Source organism: Ochlerotatus camptorhynchus, unplaced genomic scaffold (assembly GCF_037179485.1).
Source record: "Ochlerotatus camptorhynchus isolate MF236.1 unplaced genomic scaffold, CSIRO-AGI_Acam_v1.1 ptg000139l, whole genome shotgun sequence".
Classification (NCBI taxonomy): domain Eukaryota; kingdom Metazoa; phylum Arthropoda; class Insecta; order Diptera; family Culicidae; genus Ochlerotatus; species Ochlerotatus camptorhynchus.
Window position 1 is genome coordinate 831,715 of NW_027040629.1, and position 27,104 is coordinate 858,818.

The 27,104-nt window shown below is 37.4% G+C and overlaps 1 protein-coding gene across 3 annotated transcripts in view; it reads right to left on the reverse strand.

Annotated features, from left to right (window-relative positions):
- Mtmr6 (Myotubularin related protein 6) overlaps positions 1-24,426 on the reverse strand; it is a 63,956-nt gene extending 39,530 nt beyond the window's left edge. For 2 of the 3 annotated variants that reach the window (XM_065221145.1, XM_065221144.1), the window contains exon 1: positions 10,707-11,192. In XM_065221145.1, coding sequence (XP_065077217.1) covers positions 10,707-10,913 — 207 coding nt within the window. In that variant the 5' untranslated portion in view covers positions 10,914-11,192. Of the gene's footprint in view, positions 1-10,706; positions 11,193-24,120 lie in introns of those variants that run through there. The other variant, XM_065221146.1, reaches the window with a different exon arrangement.
- Between the last annotated feature and the right edge of the window lie 2,678 nt (positions 24,427-27,104).

The window sequence follows — 27,104 nt, forward strand, 5'->3', positions numbered from 1 at the left end:
TGTTCGGACATTTGGTTCCAGAGGTAAAACCAACAAAGTGGAATCATCATGTAGTAGGGGAATTTACGTATTCTCGGCAACCTAAGCAGCGACGTTCTTTCTATAGCCTTTTTCTCTAAGGAACGCACACATATGCAGTATTGGTTTGTTTACAATCTTTTGCTGCCAGCTGCTCTAACAATTTCAGTCGAAAGAATTGTCAAAAACTGTTTTGAAACGCTTTTACAAAGCTCCAATCTTTTCTAGTGAGAGCGAGTATTGTCGGCAACCAGTTTTTCTTCGGCAACCGTTCCATTTGAACTGCATGTAAATCTGCTGTTCTATTATCGGCATCTCGAAATCAGCTACAATTTGTAGTGCGTGTGTTGCATTGCAAGAAAACCTTGCTAGATTGCTTTTTCTCAGTGGTAAAAATATAGTAAAATTGAAGCTGAAAGCATAAATAATCGTTTGTATGCATTCAGCGAAGTGTTTTCGTAAGAAAATCCAGTGAAAATAGTGTTTCGATTTGGGTTGCCGAAAATAGTCTGTCATGCCGAAGCCGTCATTTCCCCTATAAAATAACGTGCCCTACCACATTTGCTATCCCAAAAAAAAAAATCGGATTTTTTTTATCTTATGTCCATAAAATCTCTGGCATATAGAAGGTCACTCTTGGGCACAGGTGGTAAATGTATATTTTTACTGCACAGATGTCGCCACTAAATTGTATGGGAGTTTACTCGCCAGATGCGCATCTCCATAGAATAATCCTCCTGAACAGCAACATTTGCTGAGAAATTTGAAATAAGAAAATTAGAGCAAAATAAATGTTTTTTTTAGAGACATCCTAACTCAATTCAAGAAAATTGCTCTAAATCGGTCAATTTAAGAGATACAAAAAGTTCTTTCCAACAAAGTTGCTTATTAGCTCAGCTATAACTTTACAGGAAAATGTATACCTTAATTTCTTCAAACAAAAAAGTTAGATTTTTTATTTTAGTGATAAAAAGAACCACCCTAGAATTCATTCTCCTAAAAATGAGGGCCTAACTATAAGGAACAAGTTTGTAGAAGAGACTTTTAGTCTAAAGTTTCAATTTCAGGCTCAAAGCATATCCTTCCACTATAGAGATGAACTAGCCTAAGGCTAAAAATCTCTTTAATAAAGAATTAAAAAAAAAATATCCTTCCACTTAAATATGCATTCTGTACCACTGTGCATTGTCAGTTTGACATGATTTTACATGCTCCATGATAATAATGTTATAACAAACCCTATATTGGAATTTACGGAACCGAATTCCAGACCCCCGGAACCGAAGTTAACTGGCCAAATGTCACCGAATACACCTCAATTAGTCTTCATTTATTTGATTCCACCTATTTGGCATGATTTGAAATAATTTCCAGAAGTAGTACTATGTTTAATAGATCCGGGTTACCTACATCAAAAGTTAGATCTTCTATTCCCCTTGTATAAAAAACCAGGTTTTTGAAAATCGGTTGTAACATTGTTGAGAACGGGCATTTTGAAAAAAAAATCGTCTAATCGTCCTAAATGGTAAGTTCCAAGTTCGCTCTTGTCGTCATCGTAGTCACCGTTAGCAGTACCATTCGTATATTCTTATACTCTACATATTTTCATATAAACATATATGGTCATTGGGTAGAGATGGGACCGTCAGGGCGCCTGATTGAAGCGATTTGGATGGGGAGAGTGGAATTGCCAACTCACTGTCGTTAACATTTCGATTAAATTTGATTGAAGGTGGGCTTTTCTCCCCACTCATTGGGACATGTATTGGGTTGGAACATTTTTATCATTGGAAGGAGATTCTCTTGGTGTAAATGTCACTGCTTACGGATATACCTTCCGTTTTTGGCCCTTCATACAATGGTAAATCGAATACAACTTGATCAAGTCATACGAGGTGGACAGTCCACTGTCTAATGGATGTGCCCTGCAACAATGAGTGGTAGCCTTTACATACATACGTACATACAAGATGATGTTAGGAGATAGCTTGGCAAAAGAAATGCTCGTTAGATTTGTATCATCATCTAAAATTGCTCTTTGCTCATTTTGAACCTTTTTTCCTTGATTTGTTTTCCGTCGATTTTGTTTTCCGTGCTGAGCACCAATGCTACTGATACCAGGGAGGCAGCTCCCACTCCTGAACCCTACCTATCGGCCCATCAACTCATGGACTGGCGACCAACGACTTTACTTCCCATCCGAAGAAAGACGTATGCCTCAGAACATCCCGGCAGCGCCGGAATTGAACTTCCTTGTTTATGATTCATCATTGTGTTATTTATCACTTCTATAACTTGATAATTCTCTACATTTTCTTTCGAACCCCTCTTATTTCCTACATGTACCGTCTAAGGTAATTGCGTATAACCAGCGCTACACGATGAGGATAAAATATTGCATAGCCTTTTATTCGGTAGGCGCTTATATGAAATTCGCATTGGACTGTGGCGGTGACATGCCTGCATGATACCCGCACATCCATGCCGGAACCGGAGGTACTCTTTTTATTATATCACGGTGTGTTTGTTAGAATAACATAAACGCCAACAAAAATCGGCATTCACGAAACCTGCAACATTTGAAAGAGAAGACTTTTCTCGTAATTTTAAAACCATTAATCAGGGTGGCCAGTGAATTTTCATTTTGAAAATTCCGGTTTTTTCCCGGTTTTCCCGGTTCAAAACTTAAAAATTCCCGGTTGTTAATATGCAACAAAAAAAAAACAAAATTTACTGATAGGATAAAAAAATGTGATTTAAGAAGATTCCCAAGAAAAGCTTTGAAATTTGTGTAGAGTCTGAAACTAGAACTTTTCTTCAAAATTGGTGATTAATAACATGCTTCGTGATGCAAGATTTGGAGAAACAATAATTAAAATGTGAAATTTTGAATTTTTTTCAAGATAACAGATTTATAAAAAAAAACATCATACTTATGAGTCGTGGAGTCATAATTGTCACGCTCTGTGACTTGGAAGCATTTTAAGGGTAATAACAAATTACATAGCAATCTGTAGAATCTGGCGGACAAACCCTGGAATTTTTAGTAAATTTAAAAGAATTCAAAGTGTTGATTAAAAACAAATATTGAGAAGGATTCCCACACAGTTTTCGAAGGAGAAGAGCAAATTTCCAGAATTATTCTTACATGAAATCCATAGAAATTGTTAGATGAATTTGGAAGGATTTCTTTGGAGAAGAATGCAAGTTCTAAATTAAACTGTTAGGTAATTTTAGTAGATTTAAAAAAGAATTGTGAAAATAAAAATAAAACATTGCAGAAAATTCCTACGTGGTTCTGATGAGATTTGTATGGGCATCGTGAGGAACATGACAGATGAATTTTAAGAAGAATTCCAAGAGAATTATGATCGGAATTCAACAAGAAACAGAGTTCTTAAAATGTTCTGGCAATAATTTCAACCCTAGTGCGAATGATTCATCACATAACCCAAACAAAATTGATTCCAAAAAATTTGCTGATAATTAGAAAGAAATTCTTTAAAATACTCCAAGGGGTTTATAAATTAATTTTCGAAAGATTTCTTTTGTTTTGAATAGAGTTAAAAGAAATGTTTGAAAAGATTTTTAAAGGAATCAAAGTCTCCGGATAGGCGGGAGCGGGAATTATATGAAGGATTCCAATAAATTCTTAGAAGGGGTTGGAAGAAAATTCCTAAAAGAATTCAACGGTAATTATTACGCGGAGTGTTTTCTGGTTTATTTCAGAACAATTTCAAGATAATTCAGAGCAGGATTCCAAGTTAATTCTGGAATTCATCATGAGAATTTTGAACAACGAAAAATTAAAACCCCGGAAAAGAATAATTCAGTTTCGGTTTTTACAAATATTTGTTTCCAAACTCCAGCATCTTCAATATTTTCTTTAGAGGACCATGCACTTTACACCTGAAATTGAAACGACAAAAATCAATTTGCAATATTGCTGAGTGATTAAATTCTAAAAACAATAAGACGGTATACTGAAGAAAATTATGCAACAAATAGAGCAAGACATTCATTTGCTAAAGGATCACTCTGTTTTAATGGTTTATTCTGAAATTCTGATGTAAAAATTTGTTCCTATGATATGGTTAATTTATTTTCCCGGTTCTCTTGCAGAATTCACGGGTTTTTCCCGGTTTTCCCGGTTACTTTCCAAATTCCCGGATATTTCCCGGTATTCCCGGATTTCCCGGTTTGCTGGCCACCCTGATTAATAAATAGATTCATCACGGAAAATTTTTAAATGAAAAATATAGATCAACTTGAGCGTTTGTTTGTTTTTATTTCTATGCCGGTTCCTTAGTACACATATTTTAAGAGGTGATAGAAGATCATATTTGATTAAAAAAAATTTGCTACTCATATGATCAAATCTCAAATATCAATAAGTTATTGAACTTTCTCTGGTTTGGTCTATGCTGTGCCATAATTTGACTCTAACTCGAAAAATGTGCTACTTAGCACAAAATTATTGCCCCCTTATACAGTGTTCTTTCTACTTTTAAAAGTGTTCTTTCTACTTCAAGCAAGCTGCATTTTGTTACATGTTAGAGATAAACATGTCTAAAATTAATGTGTTTCGACGTGTTTTCCCTGATTATTTTAAAAGATCTCTTAACTGTAACTAAATGCAGCTATGTTGATGTAGAAAGCAGTGGCGTCGCGTCCACATGTGCAACCTGTGCACGACACAAGTGTAAATAATTATAAAAAAAGATTTTTATAGATTGTATGGTCACATTATAGCTGTACTTCTTTACTCCAGACCACATGTGACCATGAATACACTATTTTATAGTGTGGTTCAATTAAATCTTCGACCTTGGTTTGCTTCAAAAATGATTAAATTTAGTTCGGATGGTCTGCCTAATCCCCAATGCATTGATTTCTAAGCACAATGACAAAACTCGTTAAATAGTGCACCTAAAAGCGAGCTTTTTGGGTGGCGGGTGGCAAGTTTGTGAATGGTCAAATGCCTGATGTAAGCCAAGCAGACCTTCTATCACCTCTTGAAAGATACCACAAATTTTCCACAATACATGGCGGTTTGCAACACTAATTGTAATTGAAACTTTCAGCAGTCACGCGTCAAACGGGAGCTACACGGAAACAGCAGTCTGGTACGCTTTGGACGTACTTGCAGACCGGTTTGAGTGTGTGAGTTTAAATTAGAAGAACATTTGTGATGTATGGGTGCCTAAAGCGTGCATTTCTCGCTGTGCACTTGGATATCTGATTGCAGGCAAAGAGAGTAATGGAGAAAGAGAGCGCACAAGCACGCTCTCACTCTCTTGTCAGTTGTAAATCTCTCAATTCTCGCGTCACTTTTCAAATAGACCAATGTAAGAAATGTAAACAAATCGAGCTAAGCGATACAAACTATTGCTCTTCTATCATTGTATGTGATACAAAAACATCCATCCAAATTTACTTTCATTTATTTAAGATAATCAGGGGTCAAAAATTGTCGAATGTAAAGTTTGAAATAATGGGTACATGTTTGTTACTTCGGTCATTCGGAATGCCTAACATGATTGGTGCTCATTTTCTAAAGGCGGGGCCAATCTAAAGTTAGGTACTCTACTATGACATCTGTGAAAGGGAATGTAGTATCATGTAGAACAAATAGTCCAATGTAACACTAATTGATTATGTCATTGAGAAAAATCGTACAATGTAACATGTCCGATGTACAACTTGACTTGTCAAAACGTCCTATGTGGTTTTTGCTATATTGTAGCATGAAATTCAAATCAAAATTGTGATTTTACCGTTTCTACTGAATTTTCAACGTTATTATTCACTGACTACATTAAAAATAGCATTGCAAAATGTATTGTTTCTAAACAGTTAAAATAATATTCTGTCGAACTTCAACTTCTATTTTCTCAAAATGGTGGATAAACAGCAAAAAATAAATTTTTATATTACATCCCAGAGGATGTACTTCAATCACGTCGAAAATCTCATGTAATTTTCATGGCCACAAAAATAAACAAATGTAGTAAAAGCAGAATAATGTCAGTTCATGCACTGTATTAATGATAATTTTGTCGTTTTTGGCAAGTAATATTACACCATATTTTTGACAGAATTTAAGTGCATCCACTTTGATGTGATATCAAAATTAATTTTTTGCTGTGTATGTTACATTGGTCTATTTGAAAAGTGACGCGAGAATTACCGATGGTTGCGCCTTAGGCGCCTAATACATTGGTGACACATTAGGAAGAAGTGTTAGTTTGTTTACTAAAATGAACTATGCCCATTTTGTTATGGCAAGTTTGCTATAAGAAATGCTCCTCGTGTTTATTAGCGAAATTCACATCAAAGATTGATTAATTGCGTAGGAAATCAGTTTGGCACGGCATTTGTGACCAGCATACACCTTCCGGTCGTATGAAACAGGTCAAAAACTGTCCAAATCCGCCCATAAGCTTATGAGCTTCCACTGGTTCATTCTGATAGTGTTGTTCTGATGAATAAAGAGTTGTTTAATTTAAGTTTGTCACCCAGGGGACTTCTTGAATTTTCTCTAGATTTTGACACTGTTTTGTATCAAAAAATGTTTTCGGAAGTGTTTGACGGATATTCTTCATTACACTTCAGTCTAAAGAGTTAGCCTTGAGCTTGAGCTTGAGCTTGATTGACCGCCCACGGTTGCTACTCTGTTACTGCCAGATCAACTGTAATTACACAGAGAACCAATAGACGATACTTGGGACTAGCAATCATCCTCAATGTGTAAAAACTGGTGATCTTAAATTAGGCAATACTAGCGCCGGCCGCGCCCGAACACAGGTCAAGAAAGGAATGGGAAGGATTGTGTTGACATGACACTCGCTTTGATGGAAACCGAGAACACCTCTGCACTTCCACGAGGAATCACTGGGATGTTGGATAAGAGGGTTGGGTTTGCAGCAGGGTTCGTTTTGGTAAACGATAAGCTGAATTGATGTCCTAACGATCATATAACGCGAAGGAGCTTGGGACTAAACCCACGGTCTTCTGCTCAGTAAGCAAAAACGTTTGCCACTAGGCAGACGAGCACCTTTTTAATCACCGAGTTGCTGTTATTACCATGTAGTCATATTAACAAATAAAACGATTGACGAATCTTGAATGTGGATGGGCCTGAGATTAGACTCATGATGTTCTGCTCAGTAAGCAAAAACGGTTGCTCTGAGGCCACCGAGCCCCTCATATCACATAATACCGTTGCTCAAATTTGTGTATCCATTCAAACCCGGAACCAACGACAACAACGAGTTTCGCAAAATACACGATACACAAGCGGTTTTACCATAAATCTCTTTGATATATAAGGACCTGGGACCGCATTTTTTTGCTCAGTAAGCAGGCCACTGTAACCGACGATCTTTCAAATCCGAAAACTAAAAACTACGAAAAAGTACTTAGGCCTTCATTAAGTTCCACTTTCACACGACGTTCAATGACAGGGTCTTATCCAGGATTACATCTGAAAAATCCAAATCTGGTCAACGCCCACCTAAACCTGTTCTAATCCACCTGAAATGACTAAATAATGGAAGACTTTGACTACCCAGCCATGCAATAGTCTCATTCCGTGCCTTATGGCAACTTGATGATTCTATTGCGCTCATCTTTTGGCACCACCCAGGGGAGACTTGGTCCTGTACCCAATGCTTAACTTATCTCCATTCCACTCAGCTACTCGCAATTTCTTGTGATATAGTGGGCGGAATATTATTATATGAGATAATTCAATGCAGACGTCTTTCCAAATTTGGCAGATCGAAAGGTAATCGGTGAGTTACCACGATAGTTGCTATTCAACAACTCGACAACGTCCCATCGTCAACGCCTGCTATTTCCCATTGCAGACGTCAACGATATGACGTCATCGAGCTATCGATCAACTACCCTGGTTATCGCCTGGTACCGTATAGCACGATGCTAGGAGGCGAACCGGAAGAACCGATGAGCTACCTCTCTCCCTTCAGTCGAAAGAGTTAGCCTTGTGATAAAAACGAGAATTAGTTAAGTTTTGCAATTCCTCCTACTTCGCTTTGCGCGAAAAGGGCCATCCAAGTTTTTTTTGCACAAGATGATAGATCCTTCAAATGTTACGTTAGGTAATGATTAATAAAGTAATTGAGAATATGTCTCTCGAATTCATGGAGAATTGAAAAATAAAACAAAATCTAATATGTGGTGGTAAACTATAACGAACAAAATTTGGTGCACAGGTAAACAAATGAGGCACGCGACGCCTCTGGTAGAAAGGACACTATTAAGTAGGAAATTTTCTAAGCAGTTCAATAGAAGCAATAACTTTATGCTAAGTAGCATATGTTTTCGAGTTAGAGTCAATTTATGGCAAGCATAGACCAAAACATAATAAGTTAAATAACCAAGTAATGTGTATTTGAGATTTGATCATATGGGTAGATTTTTTTTTTTCATCAAATATGATCTTCTACCAAACCTTAAGATATTTGCACTAAAGAACCGAACATCCTGTATAGAACAGCGTTCCTCAATCTATAGATCGCGACGCACCGGTGAGTGTCCTTGAGTGGGTCCAGGCATTTTTTTTTTAATTTCCTGATAATTTCAGGTTTTCTAGGTTTTTTCATGAAGTTGTCACCGTGTAAAAGTTGATGTTCTACGATTTTGGTCAGTTTTAAAGTGTACAATGGGTCCAACATCAGAAAAAAAAAATGTTCTCTTTTATGCTGTTGAACCAGGTTTTTTGCATTTTTGACAACAATTTGTTTAATTTTTTCAGTGTGTATTTTTTACTGAAAAGGCAATCCAGTTTCCTACAATTTTATCTCAGACGTCATTTCGATAAGATAAGCCGTTTGTAAAATTAGGTGGTCACTGCTGACTCATTGAATTATTATATTGTTTCACATTTTGCCCCATCATCGTTTATTGAAACTGAGCAAGCTGATGAACTTTCGGCTAATTTTTCATTCAGAGGTATTACTAGTAACGATATTTTGGAAGAGTTTGCGTCTGCTTTATGTGATTCTGTGGGTACTGATCTCATTCCTCTAACTATTTTGAAAGTGTCTTTACGTGTCACTCTACCTTACATCACAGACTTATTAATTTTTTTTATAACCACCTAAGAATTTCCATGCTCATGGAAAGTGGCTAAGATTGTTCCTTTTGGTAAGATTGACAATCCAGCTACATAAAAGGAGCTATTTAATTCTATCCAAACAACTAAACGAATATCTTAATAGTCATAATCTGCTATGTTCTATACAATCAGGTTATCGTAAGAACTGCAGCACGATTACAGCTCGTATATAAATTAAAGACAATTTAAGAAATGCTCTTGATAAGAAAATGTTAACCGTGATGGCGCTCTTAGATTTCAGCAAAGCTTTTGATTCAATTGATCATCGGAAACTCCGAGAATCATATTTGGCTGGCTGATCACAGTATGTTGAATTTAATAACAAGCAATTGAATAACGTGCATGTTCTGAGTGGGGTTCCTCAGGGATCCATCCTGGGGCCCCTACTTTTTTCTATGTTCATCAATGATATGCCCAATGTTTTATTAAATTGTAAATTTCACTTATATGCAGATGACTGTCAACTATACATCACTGGCAAATTGAATAATAATTGAACTGAAACGATATCATTATTAAATAGTGATAGAGAAAATATCTTAAAATGGTGTGAAACTAATGGTCTTACTTTGAACAGGGCAAAAACACAAACTATTATTTTTAGATCAAAACGAACTGGTATTCAGGATATCCCATTAGTTAAAGTGGGTGCTCATTGTGTATCGTTGAGCTATCGTTCGATTTGATTATGGAATAAACTACTTAGGGCAAGACAGCAAGAAGTTTAACAACATTTAAAAACATATGCAGCAACTACTTCAGTTAGGTTAATTACACTACATCGGTAGTGTAATAGTAGCATATAGTCTGAAAATCATTAGTAGATTACTTGTGTTATTATTCTTGTATTGTATAAATAAATTAATAAATAAATCTAGATAGTCAAAATTTCCCAACGAACTCCAGTACAAACATGGTTCATTGCCCCTAACGAATAATTATGCGAAGTTTTATGGAATGCTGAGAGGTAAAATTTGGCGTGGATTTGCTCAATATTGGAAATCTGTAATCGATATGCTAACGGAGTTCATAATTTCGAATGATTTATTGGTTAAGAATTCACACACATTATCAGAATTTATGCTTTAAAAATTTAAAGAGAGATATGAAAATTACTAAACATCCGGAAACATTAAACTTTCTTACTAACAATCAGGTAAATTTTCTAAACCTTTCAGTACTCGTGCCAACTTTTGCAACACAGTCAACACAGTTTGAATTTGCAAGTGGCATCTCAATGAGTAGAATGTATGAACAACCCCTTCATCAGATATGCCTTCTTTCAACTAAAAACTTCTCTGAAGACTACAAATTGATTAAACTTCATCTACATGCACATTTATTTATTCTTTCCTGAAACTCGCCCTTCCGGACCACTGTGCACTGTAGTTTAGAAAAAAAAGGACGAGATATATTTCCCCCTTCTTTGTAAAAATACTTAAATTAAATAGAACGAGCCCATTGCTGAACCACCTATCGAAAAAAGGGATCTAAAATGTTAACTTTACGTCAATAGACTGTAAATTCTCATCACGCTTCAATTTACCTTTCTCAGCACATTAAGCCCTTTGAACTCGATGAGCTGCGGCGGTGGGCTGGGGAAGTTCTCTTCCACCCATGAGACTACTTTGTCGGAGACGAACGGTGGTACGGGAACGCCCCACAGCACTTTGGGATCCTCCTCGAATTCCGGGGTCACGAGATCAAAGTTTTGCTTGAACGTCGACTCGGAGGGAGATAATGGCTCGGCCATGGTCGTTCAACTTCCTTGCACAGATAAAACGAATCTTACAGCTTAAAATCGATGCACTTTTTTCGGTGCTTTTCTTCCACCCATTTCCTCCGAGTAAATAGAGGTTGTACGCTATGCGGAAAATCGATGGTAATTTGTAAACAGGACAATTTAGCGGGCTCCAGGCACATCAAAATATACCTATTCTCACTGCACACTCGTCGTATCCTTTGCACCTTGTATTCAACCGAAAAAAAAACCACCAACACAAGCACAATTTCAATCTTCCGAGTGTCGAAATATACCCGGTACCAGTCCTACTGCGGCGGGTGGAAAACTCGAACTGAAAATCTTCGCGACGAAACCCAATTACTCAGCACGAGTCCTTGTGAATCCGCGCGTTTTCCTCTCTGATCGGGGTGATACAACCAGTGTTGTTAGCGCTACGGATTTCTGCATACGAACAAAAAAGTAGACACCCTTTTGCGGATTTCCTTGTTACTTTAATAATCATATCACTTTTTAAACATCGTTAAGTTCGAACAATACTTCCATAAATTAGCTTTTCTTACATCAAGTCTAGTAGGGGAAATTGCTCTAATTTTGTCCTATGGATCTAAGATTGGACCCATCGCTAAAAATCAGCTATTTATCAATTTTATCTAGATGAACGCGTAATTGGGACAGTACTAATGAATATTTTTGGTCGCTATTGAAAATTTAGTCGATTTATGTATGGGCCTAAATTACGGGCATTTAGGCCAACATTACATCTATTTTCCCTATCAAGCAAAATATGTTTTGATAAACTTAAAGGTGGTGAACAAATGTACGAATTTCTAACCACACTGCCACACAGCGCCTGCCACAGCGCGCACCATGAAGAGAACCACAACAGAGAGAAAAGCTCTCACATGCTTTGATTCCTGCATGGCATTCTTGTTTGTACACAGTAGCTTCACGCTGCGGGTGTAGCCAAAAGGTAAGCCCCCCTAATGACGTCACCACTTCCAAATGGAAAAGCTCATGGATGTTGTCTCGTATTGTTTGAATTGGTTATAAGCTTTCTCCACATGTATTCCAAACCAAATCTGTTAAAGTTGGAGGTGTTTTGGACAAATAGCATTTTACTTTGGAGTATGAATTTGCATGAACAGAACGTTTGTCTTTAGTGTGAAAAGGATGATTCCTCACTTAGGTATATTGAAACTATCGTAACGCATCGTTGGCCCTATGTACCACTAGGGGTAAGTAACACAACACAAATTTGGGGTTGGATTTCTTTGATCATTTGCATGTTCTCCTACAAAAAAGGTTGTGTCAGTTCTTACAATGGACTGTAGCGAACAAGCAAGTTGTTCCAGAGTGCATATGTTCGTAGTACGTATGAACTTCGTACAATGAGATTTTCCAGCCGCAGTGCATTTGGGGAAACAAGCTTTTTCGAAAATTCAGCTAACATAAAAACTACATAATTATTTAGGGCACAAGCATTTAGGCACATGCAGAATCTGTTCATGCAGTGAAATATAACAAATTATGCATGCTTTTTATACAAATCTGTAATAGAATCTCACATTCCCCGGTTGGGTGTAGCATATGTCAAATACACAATAGATTTTTTTGATTAAATTAAAAGGTTTAGAACCATACAAATTGGTACGGTACCAAATATGGCAACACATCTCAATAACTCAGCCATAATTTTTCAGCAATTCTGATCTTCCGCATCAGTCCTATGCCAAGAATTCTCTTTTGAGCAACCGGAAGCTTCCAACGAAAGCTGCAGTCTACCAAGAATCAACCCCGAGAGAAAGAGAGACATTGAGTGGAAGTCCGTTGGTCCCATATGCCTGGCAAAACGAAGTCGCATGGAATCGGAGTTGGCTGAAGTCGACCACGTATTGGAAATAAAATGAACAATCCAAACAGGCCAAGGTCAAGGACAAGGAAGTGAAAAAATACTCTACGCTATTGGATGCGCTATCGGTGCACTATAGCTGTGTCTTGGTTATGCAATTATTAAGTTAAAATTCCTACCATCATTACATGCTCTACAACTTTATATTGACAACTGCCAAATTTGCATCTTAGAAATGAGATTAGTAAAAAAAAACACACGCCAAAATATCGATTTTTAAGTTTATGAAATCAATTAATTGTTTTCACTCAATCGAAATCGAACACGTTTTTACGGTCAGTTGGTAATGTTTAGATGCCTTTTTTTATTCCCGCTAAAATTGCTTGACAAAGTGCTCAACCACTGAGCATTTTTGAATCAGACATCGACCGGTTGCATAAGCGATTTTACCTCATCAATTAATCTAGAGGGATATAGCGAAACATTGCTTTAGTTGAGATAACCCTAAATAAAACGGTAGCTAAATAATTTATGGATTCACGGGCCAACAAACTTACGACTTTGTTACGTGCATCGGTCATCGCTAGAGCATGAAGCGCACAGATGTCTGTATTGCCATTCTTCACAAACAAAAGTGTTTGTCTGTTTTGGATCTTTTCAAATAATTTAACTCAAGATCGTTTTCCGGCCATTCCAACTTGGCCTCGATTAAAAAATTTAATGTTTTTTTTTACACAAAGCAAAGTCTATAAATTGAAATTTGATTTAATTCTTTGGGCAAATGGAAATTAAATTTAAATTAAATTAAATACAAGCGCACGTTTTTGGAAGGCTTGAACCTGCAGTCTTGGGCTCAACATGGATGAATGCACCGATGACAGACATGAACAATCATCTACATTAATTTCGCGCATTAATTTACATTTATTTTCCTCTATCTTTTTTTCATCAACAGAGTTCCATAACATGATGTATGAAGCTTTTGCAGGTTTTGATATTAGCTACAACTTCTGTGAAAGACTCTAAGCTGTATCTCTGCTTTGGTTCATCATGAATAAGAGATACAGATTTGAGCTATTGAAAAAAGTTGAAACTAACATCAAAACCTACTAACGCATCATACATCATTTTGCCGAATTCTATTGATGAAAAAAGTTAGAGGCAAATTAATGTAAATGAATGCACGAAATGTATGTAAATGATGATCTTTACATAAGGCCGGAACAAATTACAAGTTTTTCTTTTGTCACTCGATGATCGCACCAGTAAAGAGGGGGCTGGGGGGAGGGAGGAGGGGGGGGGGGGAGTAAAAAACAATAAAAACATTCAAAATTCGTTTTACATCACATCTAAACCGTATATTTCAAGCGTTTACATTACTTCTTAGATTTCGTTTTAGTCTTATACTTCTTTGAAACCGTGATTTTTGACAATAATGCATAACAGATGCCACAAATGTTGACTTTATTATGAGCAACACTTGGGTTATCAACAAGACATTTCACGCATAAGTGCGATTTTTGAGTTTTGATAAATTCCGGGTAAACCATCAAGTGGAATACCACACACGTAATAGTTCTTATAAAAAAAAACGTTCTAATTTCGATAGTTCCTTCTTATTCAAATATAACATGGCAGAACAGGAAACCCAAATTGATATGAAATTACATACTTTGTGAATTAAAACTCAGTATTCTTTTGCGCGTGTGTGTGTGTCTTCCCTCTAACACCCACTGGCCGGTAGTGTTATTATGGAAGAACTCTCTCTACAATGTCGCATTTATGGTCATTGTTGACAGCTTTAATCCGGGAGTTAGAAGGTAATAGCTCAATTGCAGATCCAGCAACCCATTTCAGAATGTCTGGAGAGTCACGCCCATTCCGAGGTTACTTTCACTTACAATAAGCCCCGCATGTATGCATAACCTTTATCACACACACACTTTCAGTTTCAAAATGTTCATTTGAATCCTGGCACGTATTTAGTTTATGTTTTTTATTTTGTAAAAAGTATTTGGACTGGTCTAAATACTATGTTAATTTGATCCTCCAATCCATAGGTTCCGTAGTTCCGAACATAAATTTTCTTGCCCTGCCATGGCATATGGAAGGATGTTCGCGTCTACTGCTTTTCCCAGGAACCGTTCGCGGCCACCAGTTACACCCCGTCCAGTCTTGGGCGTATTCAGCGAGACATCTTTCAGCTTAGTCGCCGACACCGGCAAGATACCAGCAGCCGAACACTTTTGCAAGCAGAAAGCTTGCTGATTCACGGCAACATCTGCCACCGAATCTCCACCAAAACTGGCAACGGACACATTATAAGCACTTTCCTGGGCTAATTCACCAACCAGGCCGGGTTAAAACTCGTCCACGGCAACGAATCTCTCAAAAGAACTACACGCCGAAAGTGTGGCATCCGAATTCGGAGAACCGGGCTCCCGGGAGGCAATGAAACCGACACCAAACAATAGAACTGAAGCTGCGACGTAGATTTTGGAGGTTAAATTCAAGGTCAACCGAATCACTCAAGGCGAACCTTTTTTTCTTGCTTTTTTCTTTTGTCACTACATGTTTCTATTTTTCACTTGCTATATTCTTCTCTTTTCTTTAATCAAATTTGGCTTCAAAACTGGACGCCTCAACACAGAAAAAATACGATATATCACTAAATGATAAGTTTATGAACACTTGAATCTAAATTTCAGCACACAAATTAACAAATTCAAAGCCAAAATGTTTAATTCGCTGACAAAAAATACGCAGCAAAAGAAAAACACGTCAGCTTTCAAGCGCGCCCTACTGCGATTCAACTCAGTATTCTTTTGTGCGTGCTTCAAAAATCTACCTAGACGTATGGATTCAGAAAGGTCTTTTCAACAAAATCCAAGCCTAATATTCAGAGGAAGGAGCCAAAATCCATCTTGGCTGAACATAAAAACCAAATTTTAACAAAAATACGTACTTTTGTCAATTTAAACCTGGCTTTCTGTGTGCTTAAAAAATAATCATCACGTATGAATTCAGCAAGGACCGTAACTTTCAAAGGACGGTATCAAAATCCAACTTAGCAGAAAAGGAAACCCACATTTCTAAAAAATAAACTTTTCAAATTGCAAACCTGGTTCAACCTTCACGTATGGGTTCAGTAAGGTCCATTCAATAAAAAACAATCTTATTTGTCAATGATATGAGCCGAAATGCAATTTGGCAGAACCTAAAAATCAAATTTTTATGAAAATACGTATGGATTCAGCAATTCTATAAAATCCACAAATTTCAAAGGAAGGCGCCGAAATTCAACTTCATTTTACCATTTTACTCGTATTTTATTTACAGTCCATACGCAAATGCCCGCACCTTGGCCTTAACCCCGGCCATAAGATTCTGCACAACCTGTGAATCAACCGTTTTTTGCATGTAAACCCATACTTTCTTCAGTTCCTCGACTGTCTTCACTACCTTAGGTCGTTTAAGAAGGTGCTGCTTCATAATCGCCCAGTACTTCTCGATGGGGCGGAGCTCCGGAGTGTTGGGAGGGTTGAACATTTTCGGCACGAAATTGACCTTATTGTTCGCATACCATTTCAGCACGTCCTTGGAGTAGTGGCATGAGGCCAAATCCGGCCAGAAGATTGTTGGGACGTTGTGGGCCTTCAGGAGAGGCAGCAGCCGCTTCTGGAGGCACTCTTTTATGTACACCTGTCCGTTCCTCGTGTCCTGGGTCACGAAAGGTGCACTCCGCTTCCCGCACGTGCAGATGGCTTGCCAAACCAGGAATTTCTTCGCAAATTTGGACATCTTCTGAGTGTGGACATGCTCCGGAACGCTGAACTTATCCTTGGCCGTGAAAAACAGGTAGCCGGGGATCTGTTTGAAGTCGGCCTTCACATATGTTTCGTCGTCCATGATGCAGCATTCAACTTTCGTCAGCATGTTGAGGTACAACTTCCTGGCACGGGTTTTGGCGGACTTGTTCTGCTTCTCGTCGCGATTAGGGGCCTTTTGTACCTTGAACGTTCGAAGCCCAGCCTTAGTTTTGGCCTTCTAGTCTAGTCTAGTCTACACATACACAGCCAGTACTTGAAAGAATCCTGGAAAATGATACATCTATCATTTTTCTTGTCATTATTAATGCCTGCTGCACATCAAGGATGTGAAACAAACAATAAAGCGGCCAGGCCTACTGTGTAGCGTTTAGTTAATTTTTGTGGAAGTGAATGTTTACCATGTCTACTTAATAAGTATAGACAGTGGTTAACATTTAATCCACAGGTAATCAAAGAGCGGGGACATACCGTACCAACCGCTCCGTATGCAGGATTTGAAAATAGGCTATATAAATCGTTGGGAGTGACAGAGCTAAGAAAGTTAATGTACACTCCTTGGTTGTCCGATCTCCTGGGATGGAACACAGGTATTTACCCCTTGTGTTCAAGCGTACAGTCCTCCCTCCGTACAAGCGTGGACGGCACCGCCAACCCACTGCCATCCCTCAATCGATCCAGCCGACCTCAGTCGAAGGACAACAGAGAGCGGTGTGCGGACGTAACCTATACGGAGGGAATGCTGTATTCGCCTAGGTTATAGCGCCCTTGCTCGCTACCATTTTCTTCTAGCGGTTGGGACCTGAGCACTAACTCTTGTCCTAGCCCTATATGGCATATGGTTATAGCGCCATTACTCGCTTTCTGAAAAGAGAAGAAGGGAAGGGAAGGAGAGGAAAAGGACTTGGGAAAAGGAAATGCGGAATTCCTTTCCTCATTAGTATTTGTATCGTCAACTTTTATGAAAATTATATAAATCATTTTTCCTTGGTCAGAGGTATTATTACGACATTTTAATAAGATTGTCTTATTATTTGTTATTCAAAATTTAATGTTATAATGATCAACATAGCTTTGGATTATCCAATATTTTTCATAATTTAAAAAAAAAAAAACATTTTTTTACCTGAAATGAGTATTTGCAACATTGTCATACAGATCTAAAATTAAATCAGTAGCTTGCTTCTCTGCATCAGACATGCTTAGACGGCTTAGACTGACTCCACAAATCAATGGTTGCTACTCCGTGATTGGCCAGAATCAGTGAAATTGCACAGTGAATGGGGTTAGAAGTGACCGAAAATTCTCATTGTAGGGGAAATGGCTCTAATGTTGGCCTATGGGTTTAAGATTAGGCCCATAGCTAAAAATCTGCTTTTTATCAGTTTTATCTAGATGAACGCGTCATTGGGACGGTACTAATGGATATTTTTGATCGCTATTGAAAATTTAATCGATTGCTGAATTTATGTATGGGTCCTCCTCGTACACCTCTACCAAAACCAAAACGTAATTATTTTTCGGAGCCGTGAACTTCGCCTTAAGTGGATATCTGTGTGTGTGTGTGTGAGTTTGTGTCTTCACGCCAGCTGATCAGAGTTCAACAGTGGAAGTACGGAAAAAATCAAGTCTGCATTATCGATTTATTTTCATTAACACCAGCAATGTCTAGAACCCAACACACAACTTGTTGTCATATATAAATTTGAATTATTCGCATAATAAAATATTATGGAAATTCAGCTGCTTCGAAAAATCAGAGGTACCTAACCAAAATCGTGAAAGCACCACTACACTTCGCAACCCGTAAATTTTACTCTTGAACCGCGCACTAGAAAATGCTACTTTCACGACTGAACCGAAAATTAATGAAAACCCGAATCACAGCACTGGAATTCAGTTAAAAATACACATAGAAATAGCCTTCAATTTTTATACTCACGCACTTTTTAGAAAAATTTTATCAAGCGCCTCATCAAAAAATCGAAAAAAAAACGCGACGAAAAAGATGACCCCAGCCTTAGTTTTGGCCTTCTGGACAAAACTTCGGCTTAGGTGCAGCTTCTTAGCCACATCCCTAACGGAGGCGTTCGGATTTCGGTTGAAGGCCCCAACTACGCGGTTGTGATTTTTGGTGTTGTACGGAATACTTTTTCCTTCACTTCTGGGCTTCCGATCGGTGGTCAACCGTTCCTCGAACCGTTTAATCACTCGCGACACCGTGGAATTCGCGATTCCCAACGTTTTAGCGATGGAACGATGCGAGAGATCCTTGTTCTCGTGATGAATGCGCAAGATTTTATCACGCACGAGCTGTTCTTTCGACTCCATTTCCGCGAGTTTTGATCACAGGACTTTAAAACTTGCAGGATGTAAATAATGCACTATGAACTAAATCCACCCAAATTTTCATTAAATTCTACCCAACGGTTAAAAAGTTAGAGCAATTTCATAGTGTGGCAATTTCATCGTGGACACCCTTTAAGCATATACAAGCATTATTTTCTAGTACCCTCGCTTTAAACCTAGAATTTACAGCCACTATAACACCTCCACCTTTAGCTTTCCGGCTATTAGCAGCATTCCTATCGCAACGGAAAATTTTCTAATCGTCGCCGAACACCTGACGAGTAGCAAAGATCCGAGGTAGCCACGCGAAAATTTGTATTTGTATGTATTTTTGGAATGCACAATACTTTGTGTTTAAAAGCGAGTTCCTGTGAGGATGGGACGCATTACATAATGTTTCTTTGTTTTTCTCATAACAGAACATTCTTCTGTAGACCAATCAACCCAAAAAAAAGAAGGTCATTATTATTTAATTGGTTTTATTTTCAATCAATAGAAAAGCCATATACAGTATCTGCCGCTCATCCAACAAAATCATTAGATTATTTTACAGGAGTCAGTATTTTGTTACTGGGTTTTTGAACTGTTAAAAAAATTCGGTTAAAATCCAAATGATCGTTAGCCGTAAGGAATCAATGAAATCGACAACTTTATTTTCATAAAATCAGTTTTAATTGGATAATCAATACTCGATGAACATTTCAAATGGTCCTATCTGATTTGATCGATTCTCTTCATCGACTTTCTCTTTTCATAACCACTGCTATACAAACAGATTTCGCGCTAATTCTACCACATAGTTTGATAAAGGAGGTTCTTATCGAGCGTCCAAAACGTCAAATACAGCAGAGAAAGGTTTTGTAGCTGAGTTATTGACGAAAGAGAAAATCGATTGAGAGAATCTATCAATGCACCTTTTGAAATGTTTATCTAGAATAAGTAAATTTGTACCCTCCATTTCCTCACACAGTACTCATTTTTCTGCTACAATTTTGTTTGGAAACCAACCGTTGAATAAGTTAAATTTAGATTCACATCGCGATTTGGTTGAATTTCGGGATGTGAAAGATTGAACATAGAAATTGATTGAAAATTGAAAAAAAAAATAGCTGCAGAGAAAAATGTTCAACGTTTTGGACGAATTCGTCAATTTTAAGATAAGCAATTTTAATGATCTCGAATATAGAAACTTCTGTAAAACTTCAAACATAGACAAATTTTCATATCTCTGGTACCTAGACAAGTGTTCTGGGTCGTATCAATAATTATCATTATTCTAGAACGGGTTAAATCTCCTCGAAAAATCTCGATCTTCAAAAAAGTTGTAAGATTCTGGTATACATTTTAGAGATATTGGACATTTTTTTTTTGTTTAATGCTGGTACTTCGCGCTCTTTAAATCAAACAAATTAAGAAAGCGTAGAATAATTAACGATATATTCGCAGTCCGAGAAAAAAATAATGTTACTTAAATACTATGTAGAAAATTTTTCATAATTTTAAACATAGAATTTATCTAAAATCTGGGATTGGAATTTTTTTTGTTTCCGGACTTGTAGAAAATGCAATTTGATGGGCTTGGGAAAGAACTTCTGAAAAAAGAAGATTCTAAAAACTTGACTCGGAAAAAATGAGACACACAAAAATGATCACCAAAAATTCATTTTAAATCGGATACTTCTTAAATTTTCAGGGATTAAATAACTCTATATTAGCTATGTTTTGGCATAATTTATTTATTGAATTTTCTCCCCCAAGCTGAATACTCGTATATTTCTCTTTACACTGCTCATGAGATCTTGGACGAGGCTTTACCCATCTTCCTTACACAATTTCTCCCAGTTTTTCTTCAAAGCTTCATCAGTTTCGAATGTTTTTCCGCTTTTCTTCAACTTCTTCTTCATTATCACCCAAAAATTTTCGATCGGACGAAGTTCTGGTGTATTTGGCGGGTTCGCCTCCTTCGGGACCACATTAACGCCCTTCGCTTCGTACCAATCCATTACAGGCTTGGCGTAATGGCACGAAGCGAGATCCGGCCAGAACAGCGTGGGTCCACGGTGAGAGCGAAGGAAGGGCAGCAAGCGCTTTTGCAAGCATTCCTCTCGATAAATCTGCCCGTCTATGGTGCCGGTTGTAACGAATGGCTTGCTGTACCGTCCGCACTCGCAGATCGCCTGTCACAACAGGTACTTCTTCGCGAATTTGTCCATCTTTCTCTTCCGGAACCTCCATGCGGGACGTACCGACAAAAAAACTCGAGGCCGAGGATTTGTTTGGTGTCCGCCTTGATGTATGTCTCGTCGTCCATGACGAGACAGCCTGGCTTGACCAGCCACTAACGGTACAGCTTCCGCGCACGCAATTTCACCACCGTGTTTTGCTTGTCAGTCCGGTTTGGCGCCTTCTTGACCTTAAAAACACGTAGCCCAGCCCGCTTCATGGTCTGCTGGACGAACCACTTCGACGAATTGACCTTTTTGGCCACGTCTCGGGTGGAAAGGTTCGGGTTATTCTTAAAGTACTGCCTTATCTTCCGCGCCTTCTCTGGGTATTCCGTTTTCGGTTTTCGGCCGCTTCCAGCGCGCCGCTCGATGGTCTTTGTCTCCTGGAACATCTTCACAACACGGGACACGGTGGAATGGTGGATTCCAAGCCTTTTGCCGATCCATCTGTGCGACTGACCAGGATTATTGATCACCGCGCCCAAGATTTGCTGGCGTAGCTCTTCTTGTTTCGAATGCATCTTGAAAACTACTTGACAGATCGCGATATACATAACACTCTAAACTAGTATTACCCAAAATTTAATTAATTTTTACCCACGCGATAAAAAGTTACACCCAAAACAAAGAGTCGCTTTTTTTCCGAGTCCAGTCATGTTTTTTCGATGTTTGCCGATACTAAAGCTTCCGACCTTAAAATATTTATCGATTTTCAGGTCTTTGAAAAAATCTCTAGCGCTTGGAAAGTTTCATAGACCATTTTTCAACATATTATGCTTGGAAAACTTTCAAGATGACGAAGAGATATCGGAACCAGAGTCTATTTTTTTCGAAACCTCAGAAAATTTGGGATATTTCGAGATTATAGACAATGGAAAAAAATGTATATCCGAATTGTTCTTGAAGATAACGGGCTTGTAACAAATGCACTCTGGCCATTCTATTTAAGAATTTAGAAAACTTTTTTTTTTGTTTTTTTTTTCAGTTGTCCAACCTAGTTTTCCCAGTTTAATTGAAACAGTGAAATATGGTAAAATATCCCAAAACCATCACAAGTTTTATCGCATGATAAAATCACAATCCTTACTGGAAGCATAGATTATTATTTCGCTTAACTGTTGACCCTAAAGAATACAGTATGTAATATGAGGATTGGAATTGAGGAGAGAAATGCAAGGAAATTGCAATGATGATTTTTGAAATAATCATTACAGGATTCCAAAAGGATGATTTGAGAATGCCTAGCAAAATTTCAAGGAAAGTATTTTTTTTATTTATAGTAGTAATTTTCACACTCTCGGATCATTCGTGCTTTATCCGGGTGAGATTTGAACTCATGATTGTGGAGTGAGAGGTATGGATTCAGATCTATATGTTTGACAGACTAACCTCGGTATTCAAAGATGTCCTAATCTTGATATCTGATTAGCACAAATTAATGTTTAATTTATCTCTATTTCTGGTGTCGAACATTTGCATGCCAAGCATGATCAGAGTTTGCAAGGAGTTTGAGACGGCATGAATCTGGACAGGATATGTCTCGCTCAGCCTTTATAATAGAACTTCTTCACTCGGAAAACTGCAGCAAATTAATTCAAGCAATGACACCATATGCATTCCAATGACACCATATGAAATAGCTATAAATTTAGCTATCGTAGTAGGAACAACGACAAAATCACCGCTTTATCCGGGCGCGAACAGATTGCGAGTGAGAGAAAAGAATAATATGAAAGTTGTAAGCAAGAGAATATATTGATGTATGTGCTATAAAGTTGATTGATTCCAAGTAACATTACAAGTTTAAAGGTTTAAAGGATGGTTCAAGACCAAATTTTGGCCTACAAGACTAATTTAAAATCGAAATTGTTACTTGGGATGATGATGATCTTTCCCGGTGCAATTTGGGTTTTCCCGCATTTTCCCGGTAGATCTGAATTCCCGATTTTTTTTTTCGGTTTTCCCGGTTGAATGGACACCCTGGTGCTCACAAACCCAATAAATGCCAATAATAATAAGAGGACAATTTAAATATTATAAAAAACAACATAACAGAAGAAGATGCATTTATGGATAGTCAAAAATCGCCGTAAAAATAGCCAAATTTCAAAAAAAAAATTAAATTTTGTGGCGATTTTCTTCGTTTGACCAATCATTTACCGAAAAAGACACATGATTTTGTAAATATAGCTGTCTCAAATTATGATTTCATTTCAAAGCTCAAATTATGATCACTTCATTCAAGATTGACCTTATCAACATTACAATTTAGCGGCAATTACCAAATCTACTCGATTTTCTTGATACAAAATCTTAAAATGTTAATTTAAACTTTGAGAGGCAGTAATTGCAACTTGATTGAGGGGTTCATTGATCTAAAAACCACAACGTCAACGGTTTCATAATGTCGCATATTCTATGCATTTAAGTTTTTTGATGAATTTTTCAAACGAAGTGCAATTAACATTTCCACTTCTTCAAACAGCACTACTTCTCACATTAATTCCCAATAAAAAAAAACACACGCGTTGTTTTGTCAATTTGACATCGAAAAATATTAATGTAATATCAGATTGATGATAGGAGGTTTTCACTGTCCCTAATTATAATCAGCAAAAAAATAAAAACACAGCAACCGATTTATAGTCTGAATGAAAACAATAAAAAGCTATTGTTTATATTTTTATCGGTTAGCAGCACATCTAAAGGCTATTGGACATGTACAAGAGTGAACCAAACGATAAAAGCCGTAGAAAACTATTGATGCTCAAGGCTCATGTAATAGGGCAAAGCCACAGGTACAAAACGTTGCCATATGTACACAACAGTAACAGATAAAATATGTATGGCCTATGTGTGGGTTAAACGGCAAAAAAAATATAGGCGGAACAAGAACATCAGCTCCTTCCAAGAAAATACCATTTGATTATTCATCCTTTCTGCTGGATATAGTTACTTCTACTTACCTTCGGCGTGGTTATATGTTCCATGATTGATATCTATCGATCGTTTGCACTGATAACACGGAGGAACAAGCAGTTGTAAGCACCTTCAAATTCTAGTAGACGATTACGAACCAATATGCTTCACTGTGCAATCGCGTTCCGCACTTTGAACTATCTACCACTCTCGGACTATAGCATTCAAGCTCTTACCCAATTTAATAATTAATTAGTTCCAGAAATATGAATTCTAATGAAACAAAAACCTTTTCTTCTCGATGCAACGAAAACATTCACGCAAACACGAAAGAAAATTATTTTCACTTGAGCTAGCGTCGAGCTGTCAAACGATAATTGTATTCCATAGAATGTCAAAATGACAAATTATGCGGTCCTAGTGGCAAAGCGATGAACTGCATTGTACGTTTGCTCTCTTTGGCTATGTTCACACACCTTTTTGGAATATACACCAGCTACTACACTTGGCATCACATGCACGTGATGTTTTCGAAATGAATTCAGTGCCAACATTTCAAAGGGGCGTAATTGCAATTGTAAACAATGGCTTTAGCCAGAGATTTCTCGCGAATAAAAGCTCACTCATGAAAAATAATGACACCAGAAGGTAGAAGAATGTTTCCTCTACCAGCTAGCATTGTAATTTTGGAGAGGTAAGATTTCATTCGCGAGAAATTGACGGCTAAAGTCATTGTTTACAAAAGCAATTACGCCCCTTTGAAATGTTGGCACTGAATTACTGAAAAAGGAAACAATGTTAATGGTTTGGGCAATGTTCGTTCAATTTGAAATTTGTCTTCTTCTCGATACGCAATAATAATTACCAAAAATGTACCAGTCTCTACTCATACCCCATATACCACTTATTTTTGAATAAAAAGTTCTATAAGTAAAGTATATAGTACCGTAAAACGGGGTATCTGCACTTTTTCCGAATTGGAAATATTGGTTCCATTTTGTAGCTTTGATATCGTATACAGTTTTTTGCAGTATGTTTTATATTGTCATTCAACTTGGACACCGGAAAACCCACACGTGACATTCGATTTTACCCTCGTTCTGTACGTTAAACATAACGTCGGACATAGTGCGCTGAATAGCGCATCATTGTGCGAATACAGCGCACTATGTCCGACGTTATGTTTAACGTACAGAACGAGAGTCAATTCAATTGGCGCGTGTGGGATGTTCCGGTTTTCAACTGAAACGATAATATATTATCCAAATAACTGCAAAACAAATTTTTCTGGTATTTCACCTGATTGAAAAGGCACTCAAACAATAAGAAAATTTGCCGTAAAAGCTCGACGCAGATGTCGCCACTGCATGATGATGATAATGTTGACAGACTGCACATAAAATTCGTGAAAATTAGCATTAAATCATAATTTTCATCAAGCCTGCGTGAAATCCTTCCAATATAACATTCGAATTGAAGAAGAAAAAGTTTTTACGATTAGACTGATGTGCATCTTTGACTTTTCCAGGTGAACTTTCATGAGATATATTCATGTCATTTCACGGCTCCATCGATACTGCATCGTAAATATGATGGTAAACAGAAGTAAATTACTCAATTACTCAAAATAAAGATGATTTGTCATCTTGTTATCACTTTGAAGACCATCTAGCACCATTTTATATCATGTTCCGTGTTGAGTAAATCAAGTTCCGGTGCGTTTTCCGTCGAAAATTGTGAGTATCAATATGTTTACCTAAAAAAGGCCAAAATGAACATTTATTGAATATTGGCGTCCTATACAACCAATTCTCTATTACCAGCAGCATGATACAACCTTTCCTAAGTAAATTCACTTAATTTCCACTTTCATCTTAGTGAAAATCGCAGATATTTACCATTTTCTGAAAAATGCAGCTGCGCAGGAGGTAATTTCTCCCTGTGGGTGCAAACTTGTTATGCATAATTTGCCATGAAAACATCTCCGATCCATACCGAAATAATAACAAATAGTTTTCAAACACGTTTTCTTACACGATTCAAGCAAAATTTTCCACGGGAAATTATTAGTTTTTTTTTATGGACCGACTAACCCCAAAAAGCGTCTGTTTTACTTGGAAAATTTGGAAACTATCCTCCTTCTAGTAGTTCTCACTTCGAAATGTAGGTGGCGAAAGCTTGGAAAAGTTTCACTGCAAGACGCCAATCACTTATTAAATTTGTTTTCTATTGATGAATCTACGTTACGGTCGGCCAGCAGATGGAAATGATGTGAAAATGATAATGACGTTTTGCTAGCTGTCAAATCGTATGGAATATTTTTTAGTACATCATCACTTTGGTGGTTTTGGATTTCAAACCTAGGTGTCGCATGCACTGGTGCAGTTTCGCGTAGATTCATCAATATAGTAATAAAAAATTCAATATTGTTTTTTTTTTATTGCTTATGATGTTTCTGATTATATACACGCAGAAAAATTTACCGTCGAAACAAAAATATATGAGGTAAATTTAAACGTAAACTCAGTTTGTTCTGGCCACAAACATAAACTAGATTGATTTCAAACGTATTCTATGTTTGAATCCATTGATAATAATGTTTAAAACAAAAATAATGTTACGTTTATTTTAAAAATATTCGTGTTGAAAATAAACGTGAATATTTTTGATTTATTTGAAAACTATATGCGATCAAAAATTAATATGTTTATTTTAAACATGCTTTTCATGTTTAAAATAAACAAACATATTTTGAAATTATTTTAGCATTTGAATGCTGAATAAATCAAAATAAAATGGATAGCAAATTAATGGAAATTCCTGCGATTATGGAAAGTCTGTGGCTGTTTGGATCCGGGGGGCCGTCGGGGTGGGTGTCCGATCCGATGCAGTTCAGTAAAACCGGTGAAACTTTGTGATATTAGCGTCATTTTGTCGTTTCTGACACTGGTCCTCATACCGGCCTCTTTCTAAGTGTAGAGTTCGGGGATGATCTGTTTTTCTTTCGACGTTGGGTGGGGGGTGAGGATGA